This window comes from Oryzias latipes, chromosome 5, assembly GCF_053564925.1.
Source record: "Oryzias latipes strain Hd-rR chromosome 5, Olatipes_Hd-rR_3.1".
Lineage (NCBI taxonomy): Eukaryota > Metazoa > Chordata > Actinopteri > Beloniformes > Adrianichthyidae > Oryzias > Oryzias latipes.
This window is the reverse complement of record NC_136241.1, coordinates 29,737,889-29,764,942: the sequence shown is the minus strand read 5'-3', so window position 1 is coordinate 29,764,942 and position 27,054 is coordinate 29,737,889. Positions and strand designations below refer to the sequence as shown.

Sequence of the window (27,054 nt, the reverse complement as noted above, 5' to 3'; positions counted from 1 at the left end):
AAAGTTTTGAAATCTTGATTTAAAAAAAGCTGCACAAAAGTCCAATGAAGTTGGAGGTAAGAAAAAAAAATACAAACTAAGACTTTACAAGTGTCAAAACATTGGTGTGTAGTTCTTTTTAGTCGCTGTTGCACCAAAGGAGCTGTAGTAAAAAAAAGGTAAGCTACTCACAAAAACAAGCATCACTATCAATGCATTTAATGATGAAGATGAGGGTTAAACACCGTTTGAAATGACTTTTTTTCATTTGAGATATTACTTCAACTTGTTCTGTCATCAGCATGGACAAATATCTCCACAAACGCATGTTAACACATTAAAAATAACAATTAGGCTCAAAAGAGTTACCGGTAATCAAAGCTCGTCAAGCAAAGTCTAGGGGAAACTCTTTCAGGCTTGATTTTTAGGGCAATCTGAAACAAGAGCGAAGATGCAAACAACAAAAAAGAATGAGAAAGAACAAGGTGAAAGGTTTTGTTTGAAGAAAAAAAAATTCCACAGCTGGTCTAACTTTGGGTTTAAGGTCACATTTATGGAACAAATGTGAATCTCACCTGCCCCGCACTGGCTGAATGTGGACATTTACAAAGGAAACAACCTTTAATGCAAACATGAAATTAAACAGTGAAGATAATCTGTTACAGAGGGGGGGGGGGGGGGGATCACACATGTTGGATATGCAAAAATACATTTAGGAGCTTTTGGAGGGAAGACATGAAAGAGGACAAAATAAATCCGTGCAAAACTGTTTCTTTTTTTGTCATCCTCTTGATTTATTTTAGCGTTATAAGGTAGATTGGATTTTTTACAACTTTTTGATTCAATTAAATAAAAGTCTCGTACATGAGAAAGGCCAAAAAGGAGGAAGTTTTCTCAGACAGACAAAGGAAATAGCCCGTAGATCTGAGAGGAGGAGAGATAAACACCAAGTTCTTCTTTTCTCGCTGTGGTTAGTACTTGTGATATAAAGTAGCAGAAAGCTGGTACGGTTAGATTTACTCTCTGGCAGAGCACTGCTCAGCTTCTCACTGATCTCTCGTCATGGAAGCCACAACTGAGTATTTCAGTGATGAATATTACTATTATAATTACAGTGATGAAAATGAAACTAACTTGGATGGCCCGGAAATTTGTGCCAGCTCAAATTTTTATGGGTTCCACATCTTCCTGCCCGTGATCTATTATCTTATATTCTTCACAGGATTCTGGGGAAACCTTTTTGTGATCTCAGTGGTGGTGAGCAAAGGAAAACACAGAGGTCGTCTGGTGGATATCTTTGTTGTCAACCTGGCTGTGGCTGACCTCATATTCGTCCTCACATTGCCCCTCTGGGCCATCTCTGCCTCCCAGAACAACCACTGGAACTTTGGATCTGCGAGTAACTGGCTGTGCAAACTGAGCAGCTACATCATTTCTGTCAATCGCTTCTCCAACATCTTCTTTCTCACCTGCATGAGCATTGATCGCTACCTGGTCATAGTGAAGCTGATGGACTCGAGGTACCTCAGAAGAAGTTGGTGCATCATTGCCACTTGCATTGCTGTCTGGATTACCTCCCTCGTGCTTGGCATCCCGTCTCTGGTATACAGAGAGGTGGAGACGTACGATCAAAGCCAGGCCTGTCTGGAAGACTCCTCTTCAACGTTTTTTCTCGTCACAAACCTGATGATGGCATTTTTGACTTTCGTCTTTCCAGTTCTAATTATTGTGCTCTGCTATGGCACCATCATCATGCATCTGAACAAGCACTGCAGTGCTGTGGGAAATCCTCGGGCGGAGGCCCGTCGAAGACACTCTTTGAAAATGGTCCTCTGCATCATAATAGCCTTTGTGGTGTCCTGGCTCCCCTACAATATCTTTAAAAGCTTTAATATCATTTTACGCCTCTCCCAGGCCCAAGTAGGATGTGAAACTCAGTACGTCCAAAACAACGGCCTCCTCATCTCTTGCTGCATGGCTTTCTTCAACAGCTGTGTAAATCCAGTCATCTACTTCGTCCTGGACCATAACTTCAGGCAGCGAGCGGGGATGCTCTATCACAGCTGCAAAGGAAAGCCTCAGATGCTGCAAAGCTTCAACTCCTCAATTACCTTCACCAACGCGTCAGAAAGTTTTGGAACAAGTGGTGGCCGAAGCCAGTTTCAGATTTCGCAGTAGGAGCACAGAACACACGGAGATCGTCAGGTCTGAGGATCGCAAAGTCAGTATTTCACAGTTCCACTAAGATTTGTATGAAATATTTTGAGTTCACTTTTATGACAGAAATAAGTTTCTTTCTTTAGAGATCTTCAAAAATGCTTTTTTATTCCTCTCGGAATATTTTTCATTATTATTTTTATTTTCTTCAGTTCATTTACCTCTAAATTATGCTCTATTTTAGGCATTGGTAAACAAGTTGTATTATTTTTGTCTGTGATAAAAATGTTTTTACATATAAATAGTTAAGTATTGTTTTGCATTAATAGACAGCATTTCATTATGTTTTGTAATATCAATATATCAGTATCTTAAACAGTTATTCACCCACTGAGCAGCATTATGTGTCAAGCTGTGTTTGAGGAGTGTTATCGTCATGCATCAAGTTGTACTTTCATATATTTTTAGTTGTCCTTTCTAACATGACTATGTGAACTTAAAATATACGTAAGTTTATGCTAAATAATAAACAGGTTTGTTCTGAAGATAGAAGTCTGATTTTTTTGGGGCTATAAAAAAATATGAATATTTTAAATGAAGGTGATTAAAATTGAGAAATTGCTTGTACAGTATTGAAAACAATACTTTTTTTAAAGAAAAAATGTATTTTTTAATTTGTGCAACAAATTTTATCTGTTTTGTAACTTTTTCTGTTTTAAAAGCTTATTTAAGGGAAATTTCAATTTTGTTTTGATCAAATACTTCACTGCTTGATGATCAGCAGCTAAGAATATCCACAAATATTCTAACAATTAAAGAATTGTTATTGGAGTTTATTTCATAAAAGCAAAGTATAAGTTATCATAAAAAATATGGTTTTAAGCTTTTCTGTGGATGATGTCAAAATTTGCATTTAAGAATGAATCATGTCGGACTTCGACAGTAAAAGTTTGCGTCTTAAACATGAAAAGTACCCTTTGTCTAAGGAGAAACACTGTGGCAAACGTCGGAGCTCAGATGTACGACATACTTTTGTGGCTTTACTTCTGGCTTTAATGTCTATGTGAACAGTTTCACTGTTTACATTTAGAATCCAAACCAGACAAAGAAGTTGCTCAGTAAAATGTCATCTTGAAATTTTCTGCAAATCAAAACTCGTGAATATTGTAAAATCTTAAGTGTGATTTTTATTAAGAAAGAAAGAAAGAAAGAAAGAAAGAAAGAAAGAAAGAAAGAAAGAAAGAAAGAAAGAAAGAAAGAAAAAAAGAAAAAAAGTAATGACGCTGTGTGTAATACATAAATGTTAACAATTAGAACAAGAAGAATGTTTATTATTACAGACTCAAAGTCCGTTTGCCACATTACAAACAAAACATATAAAAGACTTAAGAATAAAAATAAAAATAAAAAGTAGTCAAGATAAAACAAGTATAAAAACAATAACATAAAATGACCAAGTATAATGATTAAAACTATTGCCAACTAAAAAAGTTTAATGTTTAAAAAAGGCAACTACACCAAAACCTATTACACACAATTACAATTTTTTGTTTTGCTTGAGTTAAAAAAAATCTTCAGGTTTAAAAAAAATCTTCAGGTTCCCAGAGTGAAACACTTTCTTGGGAGGTAGTTTGTTACTCAGACAACATGTAGAACAAGGAAGCGCAGTGACTCAAACTTTTGGGTTTCCTGCTTTCAGTGAAGTGTGACTTCTGAAGTCAAATTTCTTAAAATTCAAAGCCATTTCCACAATTGTCAGGGGGGAGTATCAGGTCAGCAGAAAGTTCAAATGTTCAAGTGTGCCCGCTTGTCTCTCGTGTTTGGTGTATTATGAATCACCTGGTTTCAAAAACAAGAAAGGTTAGCATAGACAAACAGATGGCACACTGTGGGTGCAGCAGGTCAGGACTTTCCCATCAACCCCAAGAAAACATATTGGCCAGTTTTTCCCACAGCCCTCACATTCACTCTATTATTATATCATCATATTTTCTGTTTGTTCTTCTTTTGATTTTCTGTTTTTGTGCATTTTGTGTATATGTTGTGTCACTTCTGCATTTCCACTCTCACTGTTCTTAAACTGTATTTATTTATTTTTTTAGTTTGACAATTATTTTCATTGCAAATAAAAGGAACAGAAAAGTTTCATTGTTTCAATGAACTCATGTTGAAATTATTTTTTTCAGATCTTCAGATTTTTATGATATAGAGCATATTTTTGTGAGTGTGGCTCTTTTTACCGTAAAATTAGCAAGACACATAAAGTCTAAGGTCAACCCCTATCCCCTCTGCTTAACCCTTGTGCTATCTTAGATGACCGCACCCTTACTTTGACGTGTTATTCCTACCATGACAAAAGTGGATAAAGGTGGAAAGATTTCATGTAATCCATGGACACCAGTGAAGATCACAAATCATTGAAGAAAAAAGGTTCAGCGCACTGTCTAGTGGGTCCAGATGACCCAACTCCCAATGTTAAAGTGCCTAGGATAGCACAAGGGTTACATGAGCATAAAAAGATGGCAGTTACTGCTTTCCCAGAGGCTTCACAAATGCTGATGTTTAATCAAACTTGTTTTTCACCACCAGGAAAATAATGACAGTCAGAAAGAGAAAGAAAGAGTCAGAAAGCTAAATTAAGTCTTTTTTCTTTATTTTTTTTTTTTAAGTAATACAAAGCATCCTCATTTTGATTGCAAACCACAAAAGTAAAACACAATATAAGCTGGGAGAAAACTGTTCACAATATGTTGCCCTCAATGTTTTTTTTTTTCAGTTCCTGGTATTAATATAAATTTTTCTCATTTGTAACACGTCTAATTTTTATAATTTAGTCAAAAAAATTATAAAAAAAGCCACAAGAGAAATTCATGTTTTTAATTCATTTTAGAAAAAGGGATATTTCTATTAAAAAAGAATAAACTACCGTGAGAATAAAGCATTTATAAAAAGCCTTCTGCCATTCTCACTTGCACAAAACGAAAGGTGAGACCTCAAACTGCTGCTTTCTTTTCTTGTCATTGGCCAGACAATGTAATAGCAATGTTCTCACAGACGTACTGCAATTCTCCCTGCCTGGGAAACTCTCAGAACTAAAAATATTGATTATCTATATTAGTCATCCTCTTTCTGCCATGGAAGGTAGAGACTGAAAGCAGGACCAACACAGATCATGTGAATGAGCTTGAGATGATAAGATAGCAGAAGAGGATTCTGCCAGTCTGGCACACACACAAAATGAAAGGTGAGACCTTGGCAGCTCTTACAACCTGCAAGTTTCAGTTTTTATCAGTGGTGAAATGAAAGAAAAGCAGCGTTCCCACAGATTTATAGCAATTCTTCACAATGGAAGGACGATCAAAATTAAAATCGAAACTATTTGAACCAGTCATCGTCTGTGTGCCATGGCAGCTAAAGACAGAAGACAGGGCAATCAAAAGAGCTTATGAGCGATACGATATGAAAGAGTTTCCTTTTTTTGAAATTAAAAATAACTCTTGGGCCTCTTTTTCTCATCACTTGTAAAGGCAAGGTTCCTTAAAGCTGCAGAACTGTGGCTCCTTGGTTCATGTTTCTTCACCAGTGTGTCATTTTTGGGATGGCTGTGAGTTGCACAGCTGAGCAACATGTGACATCTTTGACTTTATGACTTTTTCTTTTGTTTTAGATACCAATTTTGTTTTAGCAGTAACATGTAAGGATTTATGCTCAAAAAAAGACATAAATACTTAAACGTTCAACAAACATGATTTAACAAGTTGTTCTTGAAACTCAGATTACCTTTAAGACCTCCAATTACTTTCCAAATTGTTCCAGCAAATACGGAAAAAAAAGGGTCGATAAAAGGCTGCTGTGTCCTTTTTATTCTTTTTTTGTTTAGTTTTTATGTTTCAAAGTTTAATTTGCCTTTTGAACATGCAAAGAATAGAAAATACTAAAAAAGCTTAAGAATAATTGTGCAATTTTCATAATATGTTGGGTCTGTTTAATCTTTTTTTCTGTTACTGACGAAAAAGAACTTTTAAAACAGATAGAATCAAAAATTTTTTGGTTCAATTTTTTGCCATTTAAAAATAAGCTTTTTTTAATAGGACCTTTTTTGTTTATTTTAGTAAGTTAAATGAAACTTTCACAAAATTAAATTAAATTAAAATTTCAGCAAGTGTTGTCACGACAGAAAAAGGATGTCGATACTTGATGAAATGTGCAATAACGTCCAAACAACCAGAATATACTAAATTTATTATTTTATCAGCAAAGCATTTTCTTTTCTTCAGAACTTGACTAACCTTGTCAGATGGAGAAGAGACAAAAAAAAAAAAGAAACAAGCCCCACACAAGATCAAGGTGGTGGAAACCAAAACTCTCTTTTTCTCTTTTTTATTTGTTTTTTTCTCATGAGGCTTTGTCAGTGTAGATACTTTTGTGCTAAACATGAAAGATAAGGTTCAAAAGAAGTAGCAGTTTTTAAAACAACTTAAAAACTATGCGTTTTAGTGGTCTGTGTAACTCTTGTAATTTTGTTTTTTTTAACCTTTGTACAGCTTTTTGCATGACTTTTGGTAATAGTTTGGTGGTTGCAAAGACCAATATGAATATAAATATGACTGTTTCTACCGCACAATAACAGAAACATAAAAAGAAAAGGCATTGTTCTTTACCCTGGGTAAAGGTGAAACAGCGTGCAGAAATGTTTTGCCATGGATTCAGAAGTTCTGCAACCCTGTTGGATGCTCTAATTTTAGGATACTGTGGCATAGTACAATCATTTTTGTACAGTTAAACCACAATTAAAGAAGTAAGCATTCATGCTTAGATCACGCCAATTTTTCAATCTTTCAACAACACATTTGTGGCTTCCTCGCTCAGGTTCAGTTTGGCTCAATTTTGCAGGAGCAGCTGACGCAAAAGTCTGCTTCAAAAAGAGCTGATTTTGATCCCAAGACGATTTATAATCCGATTGCATCAGTCAACACTGATTCAGCTATTTTAATTACACTTTTCTGCTAAAGTTTTACAGAGCTTTATTTTATTTGTAAGTATTGGTAGTAAAGTGTTTGCTTGAATTAGATTTTGTAAAAACTTTATAGAAAAAAACTTAATCACATATTAATTTAAAGGCTGAACTTCATTTTGATGTCAGCATATACTTGCACAGGTTATCTGTACTTTATACAGGGTACCGTGTAAATTAGGTTTTAAAGTAGATCTATAGTTGTCAATCGTTAATTTAAAAAAATGACACTTGGCACATAAAACCTTAAAATCCAGGAACAGTTCCCAATTTGATGATCTGCTGACCTCTACTGATTGTAGGGGGCATTGCAACATCGTCCAGCTTAAACATGTTCTGCCCAAAGACATAAATCAAAATATATCCTTCATATTCTAACGGTAGTTTATTTATTCTACAACTAAAACGTATTAGTGTGAAATGTGTTGCATTCAGTTGTTATCTGAGTGTTTAGATCGGGCAAAACAAATAAGAGTTGCGTTCACAGACCATCTTAAACTCGTAAATTCCCCTTTTAATCGTTTCAGCAATTCACACCTGACTTGAAAACACAATCTTGTGGCCCAGATTGACAAATTATAGCTACTAACATAGCACTTCAAGCCATTTTCGGACTTGTGGTTTAAGGGAATAAACTTTAATTGCAAATTATCACAAGAAATAATAAAAATAATATGTCTAATTATCCTAAGTATTATTTCTACTTAATTGCTTGAAATAAACCATTTCAAATCAAATCAAATAATAAAAATAAAAGTGTATTGAAAAAAATCTGCTGATAAAGGAACGTAAGTATATCGTATGATATATCTATATATAACATTTACAGCCTTTTTTGCTTAATTTGTATGCCTGATGGGTTGTAGCGCATGGAATATAATGTTTTTGATACATTAAGTATTTGTTACACTTCTGTTTTACAACTTCGCCTGAATGCATCACAGCATTGCTTTACTTTACTGAGTTCGAGGAGTTTTTTCCACAAACCCAACTGCCTTTTTGCAGATAGTTCCAAAATGTAACGCTTATTTTTTGTTCAATATGTTACGTTAACTTTTAAAATGCAACGTAGCATCGTGCTCACAGCTTTTGTCATCGCGGAATAGTCATAAGTACATACAGTCAAACGGGTTGATGCGCGGAGCGAACATTGAATCGGCTTCCAACGGGAACACCATGCTAGCAAGCTAACAGGCTACAGGAGGTAAGAGCAGAAGGAGCGGCTAAATATGCTGACAGGATTTGTTCGCCGTGCGGAGACGTTGTCGAATTTACCCACAAAAAAATCACAGTAAACCTAATAGTTTGAAACTTTTGCGTATATGTCTTTTTCGGCCCGTCAAGTGAGCATCCAAACTTTGGCTAAAGAAGCTGGGGCCCAGCAGCAGCTGTACTAACTTTCTCCAGCTGCTTGGCGAAGAAAAATTACTCAAACACTATTTTATTTAGAAATAGTAGCTTTCAGGTTATTTTTTAAACAAATACCCCCTCTATTTGTCCTTTAAAAATGTTCTTTGGAACATTTAAACATAAAATAGGATAAATGAACAATCGGCACTAAAGAGTATGTTGCCATGGGTTACCGTGGGTGTAGTTCCTACTCACGCCCTACTCTAATTTAAAAAAAAGGGAAAAAAAAGTTATAATCGACTAGATATTATGGCAGCGCTGGGCTTTTGTCCAAAAAAGGTGAAGTTTAAAAAACCCCCATTATAACATGTAAATATGTGGTGCTGGATAGGGAAGTTCTTCAGTGCAACTTCCGCCTTTTTGGTCAGAAATACACAATAATTTCAAATAAAATATATGTGATTGGTGCAATCAATTGTGTTCCTTTTTGTCTTAACTGCTGCAACATGACTTATGAATATTTATAATGGTTAAATAACTCCAATAACAGTGTCTTATCTTTAGTTGAATTTTTCAGAGCTGCAGGGTTATTAGCGGCTGCAGGATCTCTGTGGCTCAGATCACATTCCTCAGCTCTGACCAGGGGGCAAAAACTTCTCAACTCCCGCACCTTCACTGACCTGCCAGTGGAACGGTCATTAAAAAGTCATGCTGTGCAGTTCTATTCCTTCCACTCCCACGTTTTTGGTGTGGATCCCATCGTTTTCCAACAAAGGTTGTATTTACATTCTCTTAAGTATCCAGGTTACGGTCAGCGTTCTCCAGTAACATCCCTTTTTAAATGGTATTTAAACTAAAAACCTGATAGGAGATTATGGGGGTACTTTTTTTGTCTTAGGAGTTTGGGTGCACTTAAGTAACTTTGTTGCCTGGGAAACTGGTTACAGGATAAAAAAAAAAAAAAAAAGCAAATGCCTCCTCTACCTCACGGGGATGTGATCACATTCATCCAGCTGCTCTGTGTCAGCAGCCTGAGTCATGCAAAAGTTTTCTTGAAGAAAGCCTGAGGAACCTGCGTTTGACGTACCAGAGTTACCAAGTTTGTGGTTTACACATCTAAGAAACCAGAATATTTGAAGAAGAAGAAATAGATTTTTATCAGATTTTTAAATGCATTTGAAAGTCTTTGAACTCTGGAGTGCCAATCTAAACTAAAAATAAATAAATAATCGAACTCACAGTTTAAAAGACACTCAAGTGGGATGTATGAAACTGATTGGATGGCCAACTTTCACTTAAGTGTCTGTAAATGTGTTAGAGGACTCAGAATGAGGAAGTTTTAACAGATTTGTTGTAAAATGTCAAGTTTATGCTGCTTTAAGTTGTGGTTTGACAGTGCTCATATACTGCATGCGTTTGAAGGGACTGATAGGCATGACAGTACCATGTGCTGTTAGCCCCTCAATGCCTTTTCAGTCACATTCCCAAACATTTGTCATTTTTAGCGGTTTCATTCACCTGACATCATTGGAGTGAGAAGCGCCTGACTGTTTCTTCCCATTTTCTTGTCAGACCGTGAATCACATATTGTCATTTCTTCCTTCCCGTGATCGTACTTGTTTTATCCCAGCATGCCCTTAATAGTGCAACACATGCTTCTTTTTATCAAAAGGGGTCATTTTAACAACACATTGTTATATCTGAGTGTAAACAAGTTTTAGGCACCGACTGAGTATCGAGTATCACAAGAATAAGTTTCACTTGATCCCAAACTTCAATACCTGAGGGAATCAATTAATATCAAGTAAAGGCAGGCCACTTGATTCAAATGGTGTTAAGCGGAAAGTTGTTTAGTTCTGCTTAAACTTTATTAAACTCTGTGCATTGATATGTTGTTTAAAATTCTGCCTGTTTGTCATTGTTTTTTGTATATTGGTTTAAAAGATAAGCCTGTGAAAAAAGTTGACTTTTTGATGAAAAAGATTATGGATAAGGGGTATTTGTACCAGTATCAAAACATTTGAAATGATAAACTACCGATTGGTCAGTATTGGCTAATAACTTAGCTTTTCTTAGCCGTTATTATTTCTGTATTGCCTGGAGGCACTAAATGGGATTATTTGAATTTTGCTTCAACTTTTGCTACACCTTTTTCCAATGTTATTTATTTGTAGCCTTGTTTATAAGGATCCAAAGTATGCAACTCTATAGAAATGTGTGGCTCTGGTTTCAAACTCCACTGTATGGTAAATGTGGAAAACGCTGTTTTTCGCAGGCAGATTTTGTTTTCCTGTTTAGTTTTTAGAAGCTTCACCTTTTTTTTCAGTTGGGATTTTGCATTTTTATTTGTATCCTTTTAGCATTTGGGATCATATAAAACAAGCATGAAAGCGGTGGTGGATTAAATTTGAATGTTTACGGTGTTATGCTGTAACCTGTTGCCACTATTACTTTACCACATAATAAGTCCATAGAACAGAAGCCTCATCATCTATTTTGTGTGTAATAAGTTCGTGACTATTCCAGTGCTAAACCTTGTTTATCATTTCTTGTTTATTCCTGTAATTTCATCCGGTTTGTTGACCTTTAAAATCAGAAAATGCAGCATGGAATTTTTTTTTTTCTATTTTAAGAAATGACAAAAAAACTACTTTGACATCTAGGGAAATGGGGCAGTTAGAAGTAGTGTCGGCGGATGGTTCTCTGGGCAGCAGACATCTATCTGTGCACCTATAAAAGAACTCAAAAGTATTTCAAGAATTTGTTTTGCCAGCTGCCATGTTGCCTTCTCAAGGCTGCTCTTAGTCTCTTTGGGGCTTTTGGTTTATATAAACTAGCCATGACATCCAACAGCTGGCTTGTGCACTACTGGATAAATGTCTTTATGGTGGAGTAGTTGTTGTAAATGCAAAATCACAAACTGCCACTTCATGATTTTTTTATTTTTTTTAATTTGTCTCAATATGTTTTTATTTACTCCTCTGTTGCTGTTTCATTCCTGCTTGATTAACCTTGAACTGCAGTTTCCCACGGCCAGCAGACATTAAAGTACCTTTTATTTTGTTTGACTGCACTTCCTGATGCTCCATTTAAGGTAGTCAGTGTGCTTTAGGATCCACTGCATATCTGCTGCCTTTTCCCATGCAGTCTTTTCTCACACCAAATAACATTGACATTTAACTGCAGGCAGTCAAACAAGAACAAAAAAAAATTATTTTAGGATGTTTTTGCCTTCTATTGTAATGTTTATGATGTAAACAAAATCTAAAAAAAAAGAATTTAAGAGCTAATTTTCAGTTGATTGTGTGCTTTTTTCCCAAAGTGGTCACACAAAGTGATTCTAAGCTGTTATAAGTTTTATAACAGACTTAAACTTGTAATTTGATAAAAGTTTTCTTTGTGTTTTTAATGCCCAAAACATTTGTTTAAGTACAACAAAAGCACATTTGCCTCATTTTGTCAGTAAATAATTTTTGCAGGTTCATAAACACTTCAGATAGATAGAGACGTCCAGCCCCTTCCTTATAACTGAATAACACAGGAATTACAACCTGTGCTTTATGATGTACAGATATAACACAGAACGGTTACATTCCCTATTAAAGAGATGTAATATTTACTTCTGCATAATTCCAATCCTTTATTGGTTTCTCCCCTGCCTCTTTCATGGAGCATAAACATCTACTAGTTTAACTTTTGAAGGCATGTCGGAAAAATACCCGAACCCATGCAGCTCATGCTTGGTGTCCAAGAAATGTGTCCATACGTTGTGAAGTCTAAATGTAGATGTAACTCCACCAAGACTTTAGCAACCTCTGACAGAGCGCTTGTCCTGCCATGTGAGATCCAATCGTTGGGTGTCTGGGAATGGCCAGACCCTTGACTGCGTGTTGGAGCACGAGCATTCCTGGAAAGCCAAAGTTAATATTGAGATTTAGAATGAATGTGAGCCACGCAGAAACCAAGCAGGTGCCAGTCAAGCAGAATGTCCTGTTGCCATATGTTTACATTTTTAATGGTTGGAGCACCATCCAAAAACAGCTCTGTAATCAGGTTTAGTAGGAAGACTCTTTAAGGTCCAGGTGACAATCAAAGTTCACTTAAATTATTTTAAACGTTTTATTTTGAAGATAAGGGCAGCAAATGCATCACTTTAAATGTTTGCTAGTCTATGTCAAGAATAAACTTGTTAGGGATAATATTTAAAACTGTTAAGTGAAACATTTTTTGTCTTTGCAACCACGCTTATAATGAATTTGGTCTTTTAAACCTTCTTGTAAATGATACCCTTTAAACGGCATTAGGATAGAATGAACTTTAATGTAATTGCCAGCAGCAGTTAAATTGTGGGTGGTCCACCGCAGTAGTGCACAGGGCAATAGAGTAAAAGGAAAAACAATAAAAGATAACAAAAGGCAAGAAACACGATAATAATACTGTATACAGGATAGAGTTGGGGTCAGTGTAGTGTGTACAGTTTTTATCCATATTACAGTGGGGTGTTGCAAAGTTAAATAGTTTAAAATGCCGTTTTACTACTAACTTTATTGGTTTTTAATGTCCGATTTGAATAATTTTTTAACCTGCCAAAAGTTGCAGATATTTGTACCATAAATGTGAAAACCACCAGGTTCCTATTATGAAATAATGATTTTTCTTATTTGAACAGTTACGTTAGCACTTCTTATGAGATTGAGCACATTTTAATGAATGTTTTCTAATCCACGTGTTTCATCAACAGTCGGGAGGCTGACATGAGCTATCAGTTCCCTCTGTGTGGGTCATTGTTGTTGACGGTATCCGAACTCTGTCAGGAGAGTTACATGACACCGTTTCAAGTGTTCAGCCCTCTGTTCACGGCCACTCCTCTTCAACAGGCGGCGCTTTTTTTTCAGTGGGCGAGTTTTTTAGTCCTCACTTTTAGTTAAGCTGAGTGGAGACGTCTCCTCTTAACAGTTCCCCTCTTGGATTGTCTTAGTTCTTTTTACATTTATCAAAGTAAGTACTTTACTCTTTTCTTTTTCTGCCTGGCAGTGGTTCAAACACTGTTGATGTGCATTCATTCAGCTTTTGTTGTTAAATGATGTAGAATTAACTTTTGGTTTACTAAAACTTGTGGACTATTTTCTGTCAAAACTGTGTTAACCTGAGAGGAAATATTCTGCTTGTAGTTTCTTTTTTTCAGTTAATCAGTTAGTTTCCTAATCAATTAACGAATCAATCTTTATTCATTCATCTGTGGAGCACGGTGCAACAGCTACTGATGGGTAAAGGTGACTTCCATACAAGACGTTAATAAATACTCCAAAACATAAAACAAATGTTAACGTAAAAATAAAATCAAATCATAAAATCCCAAATAAACATATAAGGACAAGAAGTGCCAAAGTACTTCACGATAAAAGCGATTGGTGACATGATTATGTGTATGGATGGACGTTTACCGGTATTCCTTTTTGGTACAAAAATAAAGTTGTTAAAAAGATTAGATGATATGTAGACTTTTTGAATGTTTTTTTATGTTGTTTCATTTTTTTTTCTTTTTAAAACACAGTTCACTTTTTACAAATAACTAAAAGTTTCACTTTGCTTTCTTTCTTTCTTTCCTTCACTTGCTTCCCAATAATGTCTGAATTACTTTTTTATTTTTAAGCTGCTGTTGAAAATCATGCAGTTAAAATAATGATTTAACTGCACTTCATTGGCTTTATTTATTATTATACTACTGTTGAAGGCATCCTATAGCTGTAGGAATATTTTAAATAACCTTAAATGCTGCTGCTAAGCCAAAGCTTTTCCCACAATGCAGGAGCAGTTTTGTCTTCGCTCTGCTAACTTCAGCCGCTATCTGTCAGAGTTCAGTCATTGTCATATGTTCTGGAAAGGATATGTCTCGTGTTCATGTCATATTTGGGATGATAAAGTGATTCACTTTTTATTTGTTCTTCCTCATTTTTATTCCGAGACACAGTAAATTATCTCATGGCTTCACCTTCTGCCAATGCTTCAGACACGTTGTTGTTTTAACTGAATAGACCCTCAGCTGTGCTCTGGAATGCTGTCAACTCCACATTCCCATATTGAACTAGTTGATAATCAAACTGACTTTATTTATATTTGAGATCAGCTGGATGTCTTAACACACTTACCATTAATCACAAGAAACGGGGCGATGGTCATCATGACATCAGCTTTTTATGAGCAGGAAGCACCTGAGACACAGAAACGTATGTGTACCCAAGCTGTTAGAGACTATGACTACACCTGTCTGAGGTCAAAGAGACAAGAAGTCACACCTGAATCACTGAAGTAGCAGGTCACATGATTGGACTGTTGGAAAGACTGCCTGCTTATGTCTCGATTGTAAGTTTGAGTTATGTATGTGGATGTTTCCAACGTTTTGGAACTCCAGTTTGCGTTTTAAAACAGAAATCCAAAAAAAATTTTCTTACTTGAAATTCTGGTAGAAATGGTTAAACCACAGTACTCTGTTCCTAATTCAAAAAAACTTCCCTAACAGGACATGAAGTGGCTCTAGGTTCTCCTCTTCCTCTGCTGAAGGACAACGACAGGAAATAACGCTACTGGCATGGAGGGCACCGGAGAGATCAGCGACACGGACAGCGGCATCATCCTTCACTCAGGTAAAGTGCTTTTTGCTCTTTTTCTTAATTTATTCCAGACCTACTCTTGATCACATGCATGACATCTAAGTTCTTGACTTAAAGACATTGCCATCATGGACTTTTTTTTTTTTTTACCAGTATCTAAATTTTTCTTTAACTAAATGATAAATCATTACAACTTTGGTGATTTGGTCCTTATATTTTTGTTTTTGTTTTCACATACACACTAATTTAACATTTGAATATTTATTTATTTTAATTTAAAATAAACAGAAATACAATTGAGTCTGTAAGTGTAACAGAAATCCTGATTGATTTTCAGACTGTTGTTAGCAACACCGGATCAGTCAAACTGGAGATGATGTTATCAAGTTGTCTTTGTGATTTTTGAAATTTTCTTGAATCTTCTCTCGGATCTCTTGAAAGATTTGGAACACATGGATTTATTCAGTTTTTTCATTCCACAGGATTGAAAATCACAGTTTTAGTTTTAAACAGAACTGATTGATCCTAAAAATTTCTCACGTGTTTTTTTTTGTTTTGTTTGTTTATTGCTGTCAGTAAAAATTAAAAATTAAAAATTTTGAGATAAGAAAATAGTTGAAGCTTTTAGACCTGGAACATCTTTGATTAATTATGTAAATGTTATACATTAAAAAAGTCATTTAATTAAATTAAAGCTACATACTTGATCTTTTTTTTCTAATTACATTAAATTATAACTTATTGTCAGATGTTTCAATGCAACCTCCCACCAATTTAAATTAAGTTTTGTTCATTTAAATTCTACCACCGTGACCTTCAGGCGTCTGTTATATTTTTCACCTGTATCAGTGTTGGTCTCTGAAAAGTCCTTAAGCTGTTTGAACAAACCATCGTGGCCATTGCTTAGTTCTGAAAGAATTTGCTTTTCAATCAGAAAATGCAATTAGGCAATTGCAACTCAATTAAGTTTATTTAAGAAGCGCAAGTTATTAACCAAATGCATCACCAAAAGCAGGAAACATCTATTACAGTTGTCATAATCCCATCCAGATAGTTAAAGAATTACATATAATTTCAAGTGCATGATGATGATATATCTAAAATGTGACAGATTATATTAAAGGGTTTTTGGTGTAATCCCTGAACTAAGGGGGGGAAACATGAAAGATTAGGAAGAAACTTCCAGCAGATCTGGATTTAAAAAACAACCACCTGCTGTGATTGGTTGATCTCTGAGAGAACAGAAAAGAGAAAGACAAAACCAAAAAATTACCGGGACATCTGCAGTTAGACTAATAGGCTGGTTAGCAACCGCAACAATGAGAGAAGATGAAACAGATGGATGAACACAAAATCGCTGGAATCGCTGGCCTCAAAGTCACAAATATTTATTAAGTCAAGAGAAATGTATTGAAATATGCCGCAGTGAGAGCTGAAAAGAGGAGTGACACAAAACACTAGAACATCTGCTAAAGGACAAAACAAAAACTCAAGAAGACAAAACAGAAGAAATATAAGTCTATACATAGATATGTCAAACTTAGGATAATTATTCATGAATTGTTTGAGAGAGAAAAAACAGAGTAAAAACCTATAAGGAAATACACAAAGATACACACAACCTTTACAGTTGTTGGTAAGACAGAAGATAAACAGAGGAAAGGTCTGGAGAAACTAAGGTATTTCTTCAATTTTCATAGAGTCAGGCAGGGAGCAGGTACAGGAAATGGGATTTGTGTTAAAGTGTCATCTACAATCTTTAGGTGTGTACTTTGTTTGAAAATGATCAACTTTATTTAGGGGATTTTCCAGACTTGCTCAATCAGGTTAGCTTAGGTGGAATATAGCATCATTAGGATTTTTGTTGTCAAATCCTGTTAAATATTTTGTTCTGTCTTTCTAACGTTCCTCATGCTTAACTTCAACCATGTGGTTCCTGCTGCGTACAATGAGACAATCATTACATAAAACAGAGGGATCGCTACTTGGAAGAAGAGGAATTCTTTAGCTTATTGTAATGCAGTCACATTTGCTTCCTGTCACGCCTCAGTTGTTTGTCAGTACTTGCAGGGATTCCTCTAGTAATCTTTAAAGGAATGCAGGCACAATGCATTCTGCTCCAAGCCCCTCCCTCTTCCTGAGACCCATCTGAATGCCATCAGTCACCAAGGCGATGGACAGCAGCCGCCAAACATTCGTGTTTACAAAAACCAAGGAAGTATATTTTGTGTCTCTAAAGTGAAAATCAACGAAAGACAAAAAGTATATTCTTCTTTTATTAGACAGAAGAATAGTTTGAAAATGTTTTTGTTATTGTTACACGTTGTCTTATCCTTCCAGACGGCTCAAGGCAAGAGAAAACTGATGGTACATGCTCCATTTGTTCAGTTTCAATGAGCATTTTGTTTCCTAGCAGGTTTAAAATGTTTCTTATCTGTGATTTCACTCTTGACCTTTGTATGACAAATGCGCGCTTGACGAGCAGATAAAGGACCGAGCTGTCGGGCAATGCAGTTGAACAGGCACGCCGTTAAAACAACTTTGTAGCAGAAAGATTTTTATAAAATGACCACAAACCTCGACGAGGAAATACTTATTTCTTGATTCCTATTTTTTTTAAGATGTCACTTAAATTACACGTGTCTTACATTAATAAATTTTACTCTCCACTGTCTTTTAAACAGGATCTGACAGCCCAACAACGCATATGAAGGACGTAACACATACACGGGCTATGAAACTGAGACAGCAGGAACTCCAAGATTACTTGGAAAAGTGCATACTGGAGCTGAAGGGACTGTGCATCCGAGAAGCTGTGAGTGAAAACTTGAACCATAAAGGCTAACAGTTTAACCAGGAAATTCATAATAACACTGCTTATACAAAATTTGACATTTTCAATGTTTTCCCAGTGGTCTTTAAACTATGATTATGCAGTTTTTAGCCAAAATAAATTAAAAAGCTGTCATTTCCTAGGACATGGTTTCCTCAAAGCAGCAATAGTTCAGTAGAAATTCAGCTCCGAGTTGGGGGCGAGACTGTTGATGCAGAGTAAACCTGCCCCCTCTTCCCGTCACCCATCTGTTTACACACTAGCTAATTAACAACTCCTCCCGCCCCCAACCTAACATTAGCTGTGCAACAAAAATGGCAAGCAAAATTGAAGCTATCCGGCCGTACAGATTTGAGACAGATACCAACTCAGACGAGGAAAACAAAGATGGACATAAATCTAGTCGTCTACAAGGGGATGCATCAGAATGGAGCAGAGCAAGAAGCTGGTATTTTCCACATGGCAAATACATTTAGTCGTTTTCAAGCTGTATTTTTTATGTGCTCTTGATTCACAATGATTTTAATAAATAATTATGCAATTTTAAGCTTAATTTTATCATCTATGTCCTCCATCATAAAAAACTACCACAAGAACATGTTAAAACACCAAAAACAGGATTTCCATTTGGATGGGTCTTTAAGGGGCAGGATTGGTGGGTCAAACCATCAAATTGTTACCCAGCGTGGCTGTATCTGGAACTCACCACTCCCCCAGGGGATGGGTCAAATGTGGAGAACAAATTTCACACACCCATGCGTGTGACAAGTGAGACATTAAATGTTTTTGTTAACAGCCAAACTTAAAGTGAAGGGAAAGGATGCGTCATTAATCCAGCTGTGGGGCTGCTCAAAGCATACTGGTGATAGTGGATTACATTGGTGTGGCAGTTCTGCGCAGGGTTTTGATGACGCATTCTCCAGCATATGTAAAGCCGTCGTCCAGAGAGAAGACGAGAGAAGAATGTGAATGCAGATGTTAGCAACATTTTGATGCGTTTTTCCAACCATCTCGCTGTTATCATTTCTGCATGATTACACACATAGAACCTAACCTGTTCATGGTACTGTCCTGCATGGGATGCCTTTTTCATAAATTCACTGCTTTAAATTAGTTGGAAACTCAAATCTCTTTTTTACTATATATGTGACTGCAACGAATCAGTATACCGGTACAAACAGTCATACACAAACCTGTCATTATTAACGTGCTTAAAAAGTAAAAACAGACCGAAACTCCCAGAGCTCACAGTTTCAGCTGCATATTTGCTGCCAGGAATTTCCCTCTTCATGGGTGAAAAGCAACTGTTAAACTTATTTAGCCATGCTGTCAAGAAAGGTTTTTCTGTCCTGAGAAAATGTTCAAAATAGGGGTGTAATCGACAAAACCAGAAGTAACAGTGTGTCTGTAAAAAAGAAACAAGAACAGTTGATTTTCTAAAGCTGTTCCTGGTATCTTAATGCCCTTAATGCCATTGTCACCTGTGAGAGACACTAAAAACATTTCTGTGTTTGTCCTGAGATAAAACGTCTTATTTTTCCTTAGATTTATGGTTTGGATCATTTCTCCTCCTGTGATTCAGATCATCTTTGTCTGAATCCAGCATGAGCTGCATGACACTTTCCATTGCTCAAATATATTTTGTAATCATTTAAAGGAAGAAAAGTTGGTATCTTAGAACCTTCAGACTTCAGCTGACGTGTTTCTGCTCCAGGGTAAAGTCCCAGGATGGATCATTCTTACTTGTTGCCTCTTGGGCTTGGCAAGCCTGTTGAAACATGCTTGGATGAACCAGTCCCTTTCCCCCCTCTTATTGACAAAGTATTAAGTAATCTCTTTGACCGTATCGTGTAAATGTACCTGACTCTGAATCAGTTGAAAAAAAATCGCTTTTTTTCTTTTAAATAAAGCTGTAAAAAAGCTTGTTGTCGCGCCAAAGATTTGATTTGGACATTAATTCTATGATAAAATGAAATGAAAGGAATGTACTGAGGAAAATATCCCCGCTATCACAATTGTGCAACACGTTTCCTGAAACTATAAGTCTGAACATGTCAGGAGACTACATTATGATTCTTGTGCATTGTTTCCCAACCGACAAGGAAATTGTTGCATTAGCTCTTCTAAAAAAGAAACCAAAGAGATGTTTTTCCAGTTTTTGTTTACAACAGTTATTCTGATTGTTTTTTTAACAATAAATTGTGAGGAATACTTGAATGCAACTGTCTTGTTTTGCTGTTTTTTAGGAGTTGACAGGTCAGCTGTCAGAAGATTATCCTCTCCAGCCAGGAGAGAAGCCTCCACGGATCCTCAGACGCATTGGAGCCTCCTTTAAACTGGATAAACAAATCATCCCTCAGGGATCACAGGTACACGGTGCAGACATTTAGATGGAACTGTGTGTTTTTATGAAAGTATCTCAACCCTAAAGGACAAATCTTCCTTTTCTGTCACCCTGAAATGATCGTCGCAGGACTCAGTACTGAGTTTAAGTCACGCTGACCTAGCTATTCAGACTAAGATTTATGAAGCAGCACGCAAGCTCTGTGAAGAAGATCACCTGAGCAAGGCTGTTAAGAAGAACCGAATGCTGCAATGCAAACATGAGGAAAAGAAACTGAAGCAGCTGCAGGAGGCGGCCTTCAAGTTGCAACTGGAGCACGGTCGGTCATCACCGCACCCTGTTTTCATCAGTGCACAACAAGGTGAGGCCGCCTGTCCAAGCAGAGCACTGGATGTCAAGTTTTCTCAGATTTTAACAGTGATTGTCGCTTCTTAAAACACACATGAAGCTGTTTTGTCCTTTTTGTTTTTTGCCTAGATCTTGGCACATCCCATGACAGCACTTTGTCTGATTCGGTAGTACAAGATGAAGGTACAGCTCAGTTCTCAGCTTTAAAACTAGCACATTTTTGTTTAAATAGAATCATCCGTGAGTCTTAATTAAGTCTCCATAAATGCCTTTTGTTTCTGTTCATAGATTTAGCTAGATATTTAGAACTTAAATCCTTTCCTTTTCTTTTTTTTTAGATGTCACAATTCAATCCTCGCAGCCATTCTCTGGACTTCCTTATTCTGTGGAAACTGATTCTCTGCAGCCTTCCCCTGTGTCCATACGTTCCTACACAGACAGATCCCAAATGTCTCCATGCATAGTTCCAGGGTCCCCACGGTTGAACTTGTGTCAATCTCCTTCTCCGAGCCTTGACTCTAATTTGAGTTCAACCTCCACCCCTGTTTACGACTCCCCGCCCATCCAGAACTCTCCTTGGTCAGAATCTAGTCTTGACCAGCCTTACCAGAAGACCAAAAAGACCCGCTCCTCCAGCAAGACGAGGTAACTCGGATCATCCCTCACGGCTTATTTCCTGTTACAGTGTGCCCTCCTTTGTCGTTCTAAAAATAACCAGCGATAAGTGAAATATGCAAAATAATCATCTTTATTGTCACAATATATACACACTTTATACACTTTTCTCAGACAGACGGGAACATTTTCAGACTTTTCCTTGTTTAAACCTTCAGTTAAAACCTTTGTAGAAAATTAATCCAGTTTTATAGAAAAAAACAAAGATTATCTTTGCAAACTGAACACATTCTTAACATGACACAGATTGACAATACTCTACAACCAATCAGAATACAAAGCACTGAAAAAAATGGAAAAACAAAATTGCACCCAAAAAGAACAATCTGCAAGGCCATGAAAGGTGTACCGTGTCATAGCAAGGGACCACTGTATTCCATTTTTGAAAGTTTTGCTAATATGTGATGTTCTGTTTGGGTTCCTTTAAGAGATATAATGATATTACTCTGAAAGTTAAAGTATCATTTTAATACAGCCTACCTACTTAAAAAATAAGTATTTAGATAATCACCTTCCTATTTATGCATCACTATACAGTTCAGTTTGTTTAAAGTGTTTTGTGATTATATTGGTACAATTCTTGATTGATTTATTCATCAAAACACGTTTTATTTTTGTTACTTTAGTCCTTTCCAATGCAAATGTACTCCTTTGACTTTAACAGAAGTAGAGATATCACTGTTGCTCAGTAAATGTGCAATACTGCCATCTGCTTTACATTCGATGCTATAACAAAGAACCAACATATCTCCATATTTTACAGGTGTAGCATCAATTTTTTTATTTTTTTATTTTCTGTCAGTCATGGTTCATTTAGATTGTAAAGCACAATTAGCTTGTAGTTTTAAACCAACCAGACTGTGATTTGGGTTTTTCTTTAAGAAAAAAAAAATATATCATGCCAGCTAAAGCTTTGCAGGCCAATAAAGTAATTTATTGTTAGTACCAACATAATATTGGTTGGTTGGTTGATTTCAATCAACCAACGAAGGAAAAAGACAGTGAAATTGAAAAATACATAGATATATCAAATCCATTGAATATATTAATTCATAGATTCATTAGAAAATAAAAGAAAATCATCCAATCTTCTTGACATTTAATTTGCTCCTAATAATAAATAGAGATATTTGCATTATGGAGTAACACGCTCATGAAATATTGAATCTGTTAACCCTGGAGAACCCAGAGGGTCAAATGAACTTTTTCATTTTTTAATGACTTTTTTTGTTAAATGCTGCTTCCCAAAATGAACAAACCAAAACCAAACATGATTATAATAAAACACTTTTTTGTTTATTTTCAGCAGTCCAGCCCAATCCGACGTATTACTACCTCCGCTGGATTCTTGTTTATCGCCGCTACCGCAGCAGCTTTCTCACCTGAGGCTGAGCCAAACGCAGTCAAACAGTGCCCCCTCCACACCAGAGATGCGTGTGCACAGACAGCTCTCCCTCAGGTAACTACACACCTGAAGTATATGAAGGAGGCGCCTGTCTTTATGCTACATTAAAAAAAAAGCTCAGAGTGGGGTCTTTTTTCAGACTTGGATAAAATTTACGTTTGATAAATATTTCATTTCCCAGATCCCTTCAAACAGCCAGTGACATTAATTTCAGAATATGTTCAACCACGATTGGCACGAGCAGCTACACATAAACAATTAGAGAATAATTGTACCGAGATCATGCTCCTTGTTCCAAATATGTGGTCTAAACTGTATTACTATACCTGAAAACACAAATTCTCTTTTGAGGCCATGCTAATTGTGTTGTATTATTTGTGATTCCTGTAGGGTGTCCAGCCCTGAATCATCATCATTTTATAAGGAGCGCGGTCGACCCAGAGGTCCAAGGAGGCGACTAACAGAGTTCGGAATAACGTTTGCAGAGACTCCGTCCTCTCAAGCCAACTATGAAATCCATGCTAGCTCTGAGGATAGCAACTCTGAGAAATCCTTCTCTTCTCATGGCAGCTCCCCATGTCAGGATCTGCCTGCTGATTCACCCAAAGGGTATCAAACTGGATACTCACTGGGTCTTCCAGTTGGCAGCTATGGACAGCACATCATTCCAACTCCTGGCTTTCACTCTAACAGACACATGTTAGGCCCTGGTTTTCAAAGACCTTTTTACAGAGAAGAAGTGGCCTACCTACCCGATGCAGACGTGGATCAAAGCCATTTCCTGCAGCAAGCTAATCGTCCTCCTTTAAAATATGACGGTTGGCACGAACAATATGTTTTACCTCACCAGAGACCACAAAGGCATTTACCTCCTGGCGTCAGACTCGCATCGCTAACAAATTTAAACCACTACCACCCCAACCATCTGTCGCCACACATGGTGAATGAGCATCTAAAATCGTGGCACCATAGGAACCAGCTCAGAGCTCCAAGGTCTCGCTCTCTGGACCGACAGCAAGCAGCCTTGATGAAGAACATGACGGAGACACCCTGCAAGCAGAATCACATGTACTGTGACCAAGTAAGCACAAACTACCTGTTATGTCACTAAGAAAAACCACAGTTGTAAGAACCCCAAAAGCTGCAAAGATTAAACATTTTTTGGTGGTGACTTGCTGCCATTGTTTGCTATTGAGCTTCACTCAAATATCTTGTTAATATTTATTGTAGTGCTTAAGGTAGTTTTGTTGTTCCAATTTTAACTTAACATATTTTTTTTGAACAGTGGAGCCTGTATTTTAAAGTCAGCATTTGTTTTGTTGTGGAATCGTGTTTTATTTTTTTGAAAGATAACCAGTTTTTGGTCAAAACTAGCTCTTATTAATGGTGATGGAAGCGAATATTAATATAATATAATATATACACTCACCGGCCACTTTATTAGCTACACCTTGCTAGTTTTGGGTCGGACCCCCTTTTGCTTTCAGAACCGCCTTAATCCTTGGTGCCTTAGATTCAACAAGGTACTGGAAACATTCCTCAGAGAGTGTGGTCCATACTGACATGACAGCATCATGCATTTGCTGCAGATTTTTCGGCTGCACCCGTTGTGGTCTTCTGCAGCTGAAGCCCACCTGCCTCAAGGTTGGACGTGTTGTGCGTTCAGTGATTCACTGTTCTGCAGACCTCGGTTGGAACCAGTGGTTCTTTGAGTTCCTGTTATCTTTCCATCAGCTGGAACCAGTCTGGCCATTCTCTTCTGACCTCTGGCATCAACAAGACATTTCTGCCCGCAGAACTGCCGCTCTCTGGATATTTTCTCTCTCTTTTTGGCTTATTCTCTCTAGAATGGTCCGAACTCTCAAGAGATGGTTAAACTCTAGAGATGGTTGTGGGTGAAAATCCCCGTAGATCGGCAGCTTCCGAAATACTCAGACCAGCACGTCTGGTACCAACAACCATCTTCTTCCACTTTCGGCTTCTCCCATCAGGGGTCGCCACAGCGAACAACCTTCTCAAACCGGGCTTGGAGCCGGCACAGAGGTAGAGAAGGGAACAGGGAGCAGCCCGGAGTCGAACCTTGGTTTCACGGACGGAAGGCGCCACAAACCAGCACGAGCTAAACCAGCTCCCTGGTACCAACAACAAGACATTCAAAGTCTCTTCAATCACCTTTCTTCCTCATTGTGATGCTCAGTTTGAACTGCAGCAGATCGTCTTGACCATGTCTACATGCATTGAGATGCTGCCATATGTGATTGTGTGTCTAAGAAAGTGGCCAGGGAGTGTATAAGCTTTGATCTAATGTTTTTATTATTGTCATTTTTTACCATCCAGCTGTTAAAACACTGGATCTTGAACTTTTTTTTTGTCCTTAATAATTTTTAATATTATCAGTTGTCCTTTTTCAACTTGGTATTAGAAGCAGTATAATAAAATTATGCGTAATTTTCTAATAAAAGTTACAAAACAGAAAAAAGTGTGGTTAATTGCAGCTGCTCCTATTTTTTATGCTGCCGTTAAATGTTTTTTTTTTCTATTCTTTTTTCTAGATGATTCAAATGAGCTCCGTCCAAAGAGCTGCTGAGAACACTGCCAGCCCATGGATTGTGGACGTCGGCTCCCACTTTATGAGCCAAGTGTAAAGAGAAGAACATGTCTGCCATGGTGGATGTGCAGACTGCTGGTTTTATCATTTGCTCAGAGGATCAGAACTAGCCATCACCAATACAGTGTAATGCCATGTGGTTACTAATTTAAGGTTTTTTCTGTAAGTTAAGTTTTACATGTTATTTGTTTCCACTCTGGAGAGGACAGAACTATCTGTACTGCTACATGTCAGTTTGAGTTATTTGTCTAAATTGGCTAATTCTTGGCTCAACTACAGGTGCATTTGTAATAAAATATAAAGATGTCCATTAGTGGATATCAAACTATCAGTAAATATTAATTGGAAGAATGATGGAAACAGCTGTTTTTTTAGACAACACAAGTACAACCACTAAAATGCTTGATCGGAAATTAATTAGATGTGTCACATTTTTTAATTTAATGTCAGTAAATAACTAATGTAAGATTAAAAAAAAATCAGGAAAATTTACTTTTGCTTTTTATTCTTTTCAACATCCTGATTTTTTTTTAAATCTGTATCTTATAAAGTGTTTCCTGTTTTATGCTATGTCAGGTAAATAGAACTAACCAACCCAATCAGCAAATTAAAACAAGGTACTAACAAATGATTTACAAACTATATGTTAGTGGCAGAGTGGCAGGGCTTGGCAGCTATTGAGACAAACAGAAAACTATATATCTTCAGTTTTGTAACTTTATCTTGGCCGGTTTGCTATTTACAATGGTTTTTTTTTCAGTGTAACTTTGTTTTTATTGTGTATCCCTTTTTTGGCAGCAGTTTATTTGTATGAATTGAAATGGAGCAGATCACTACACATTAGCCTTTTTGTGACCACTGGTAGCAATTTAAAGCAGTCATTAGATGAGATGCTCAGGTTTCTTTACCTAAGCAAATACATTAACCCTTGTGCCATCCTATGACCCCACCCTTACTTTGATGTGTTCTCCCTAGCATGACAAAGGTGGATAAAGGTGGAAAGATTTCATGTAATCCATGGACACCGGTGAAGATCACAATTCATTGAAGAAAAAAGGTTCAGCGCACTGTCTAGTGGGTCTAGATGACCCAACTCCCAACGTTAAAGTGCCTAGGATAGCACAAGGGTTACGAGGAAGATTGTACTAAAATTCAGTTTCAGCTTTACCAGTGTCACAGTAATCAAACTGCACATTTACATTCACTTAGTGATATTGCACCACTGGATTTGCATTAAGCAAGACTTGAAATATAAAAAGCACATAGACAAAAATATGCTTAACAAATGTTTCTGGTTACAAATATTAAGATTTAAAATACATAGATAAATATTGTGCCTCATTTTTATTTTTTTTAATCCATTTTATTAGTTGTCTTTTTAAGAAAGTATTTTAAAAGGTTTTTTTGCTGAACAAAATAAAATGTACTGTTTGAATATATTTTGGTCTTGTATTACTTTTTCTAAGTGTAGTAAAGGATTTATTTTTAAATTATATGTTTTATAGAATAGTTTAATTTATTGTTTTTTTAATGGTCAAAACATCAGTTGTTTTTAATTCTTTTTTTAATACTATAATATAAAAATGATATAAACATGGCTTTTATTGTGACAGTTAGGTTTGCAGTCCTCAAACCTATTCTCCATGGAGCAGGAAAGTATTTTCTTTATCCAACTAGCCGTTTCTCAAAAATTAAGAGAGACTAAGATGTCTTTATGTAGTTGGTAGCAC

The 27,054-nt window shown here is 36.6% G+C and overlaps 2 protein-coding genes and 1 long non-coding RNA gene across 6 annotated transcripts; 2 read left to right on the top strand and 1 right to left on the bottom strand.

Moving 5' to 3' along the window:
• Positions 1 to 777: 777 nt before the first annotated feature.
• Positions 778 to 3,346, top strand: gpr25 (G protein-coupled receptor 25). The gene has a single exon (XM_004069240.5). The coding sequence runs from the start codon at positions 1,042 to 1,044 to the stop codon at positions 2,155 to 2,157; it is 1,116 nt and encodes a 371-aa protein (XP_004069288.1). The 5' UTR covers positions 778 to 1,041; the 3' UTR covers positions 2,158 to 3,346.
• Positions 3,347 to 8,071: 4,725 nt separating this feature from the next.
• inavab (innate immunity activator b) lies at positions 8,072 to 26,763 on the top strand. Of its 4 annotated transcripts, none has more exons than XM_020703478.3 (10): positions 8,072 to 8,354; positions 15,021 to 15,144; positions 17,796 to 17,926; positions 20,191 to 20,313; positions 20,418 to 20,649; positions 20,766 to 20,819; positions 20,975 to 21,281; positions 22,621 to 22,770; positions 23,107 to 23,797; positions 25,269 to 26,763. In XM_020703478.3, exons 2-10 carry the CDS (start codon positions 15,090 to 15,092, stop codon positions 25,359 to 25,361), a joined length of 1,836 nt encoding a protein of 611 aa, XP_020559137.1. In that variant the 5' UTR covers positions 8,072 to 8,354; positions 15,021 to 15,089; the 3' UTR covers positions 25,362 to 26,763. The 4 variants fall into 4 exon arrangements, with proteins under 4 accessions (XP_020559137.1, XP_004069287.1, XP_078803738.1 ...); XM_004069239.5 differs by having other exon boundaries at positions 22,618 to 22,770; XM_078947612.1 differs by lacking the exon at positions 8,072 to 8,354 and adding an exon at positions 13,410 to 13,498.
• On the bottom strand, positions 24,645 to 24,999 carry LOC144992206 (uncharacterized). The gene is made up of 2 exons (XR_013656082.1): positions 24,863 to 24,999; positions 24,645 to 24,678 (listed from the first exon to the last, which is right to left on the bottom strand). It is a non-coding gene; the product is annotated as an uncharacterized LOC144992206 (long non-coding RNA).
• Positions 26,764 to 27,054: the final 291 nt, after the last annotated feature.

Coding starts and splice junctions, on each gene's coding strand:
- gpr25 (XM_004069240.5), top strand. CDS start 1,042: ATGGAAGCCACAACTGAGTATTTCAGTGATGAATATTACTATTATAAT.
- inavab (XM_004069239.5), top strand. CDS start 15,090: ATGGAGGGCACCGGAGAGATCAGCGACACGGACAGCGGCATCATCCTT. Junction 20,314..20,417: donor TCATCCCTCAGGGATCACAG/GTACACGGTGCA, acceptor TGATCGTCGCAG/GACTCAGTACTGAGTTTAAG. Junction 20,650..20,765: donor TTTCATCAGTGCACAACAAG/GTGAGGCCGCCT, acceptor TTTTTTGCCTAG/ATCTTGGCACATCCCATGAC.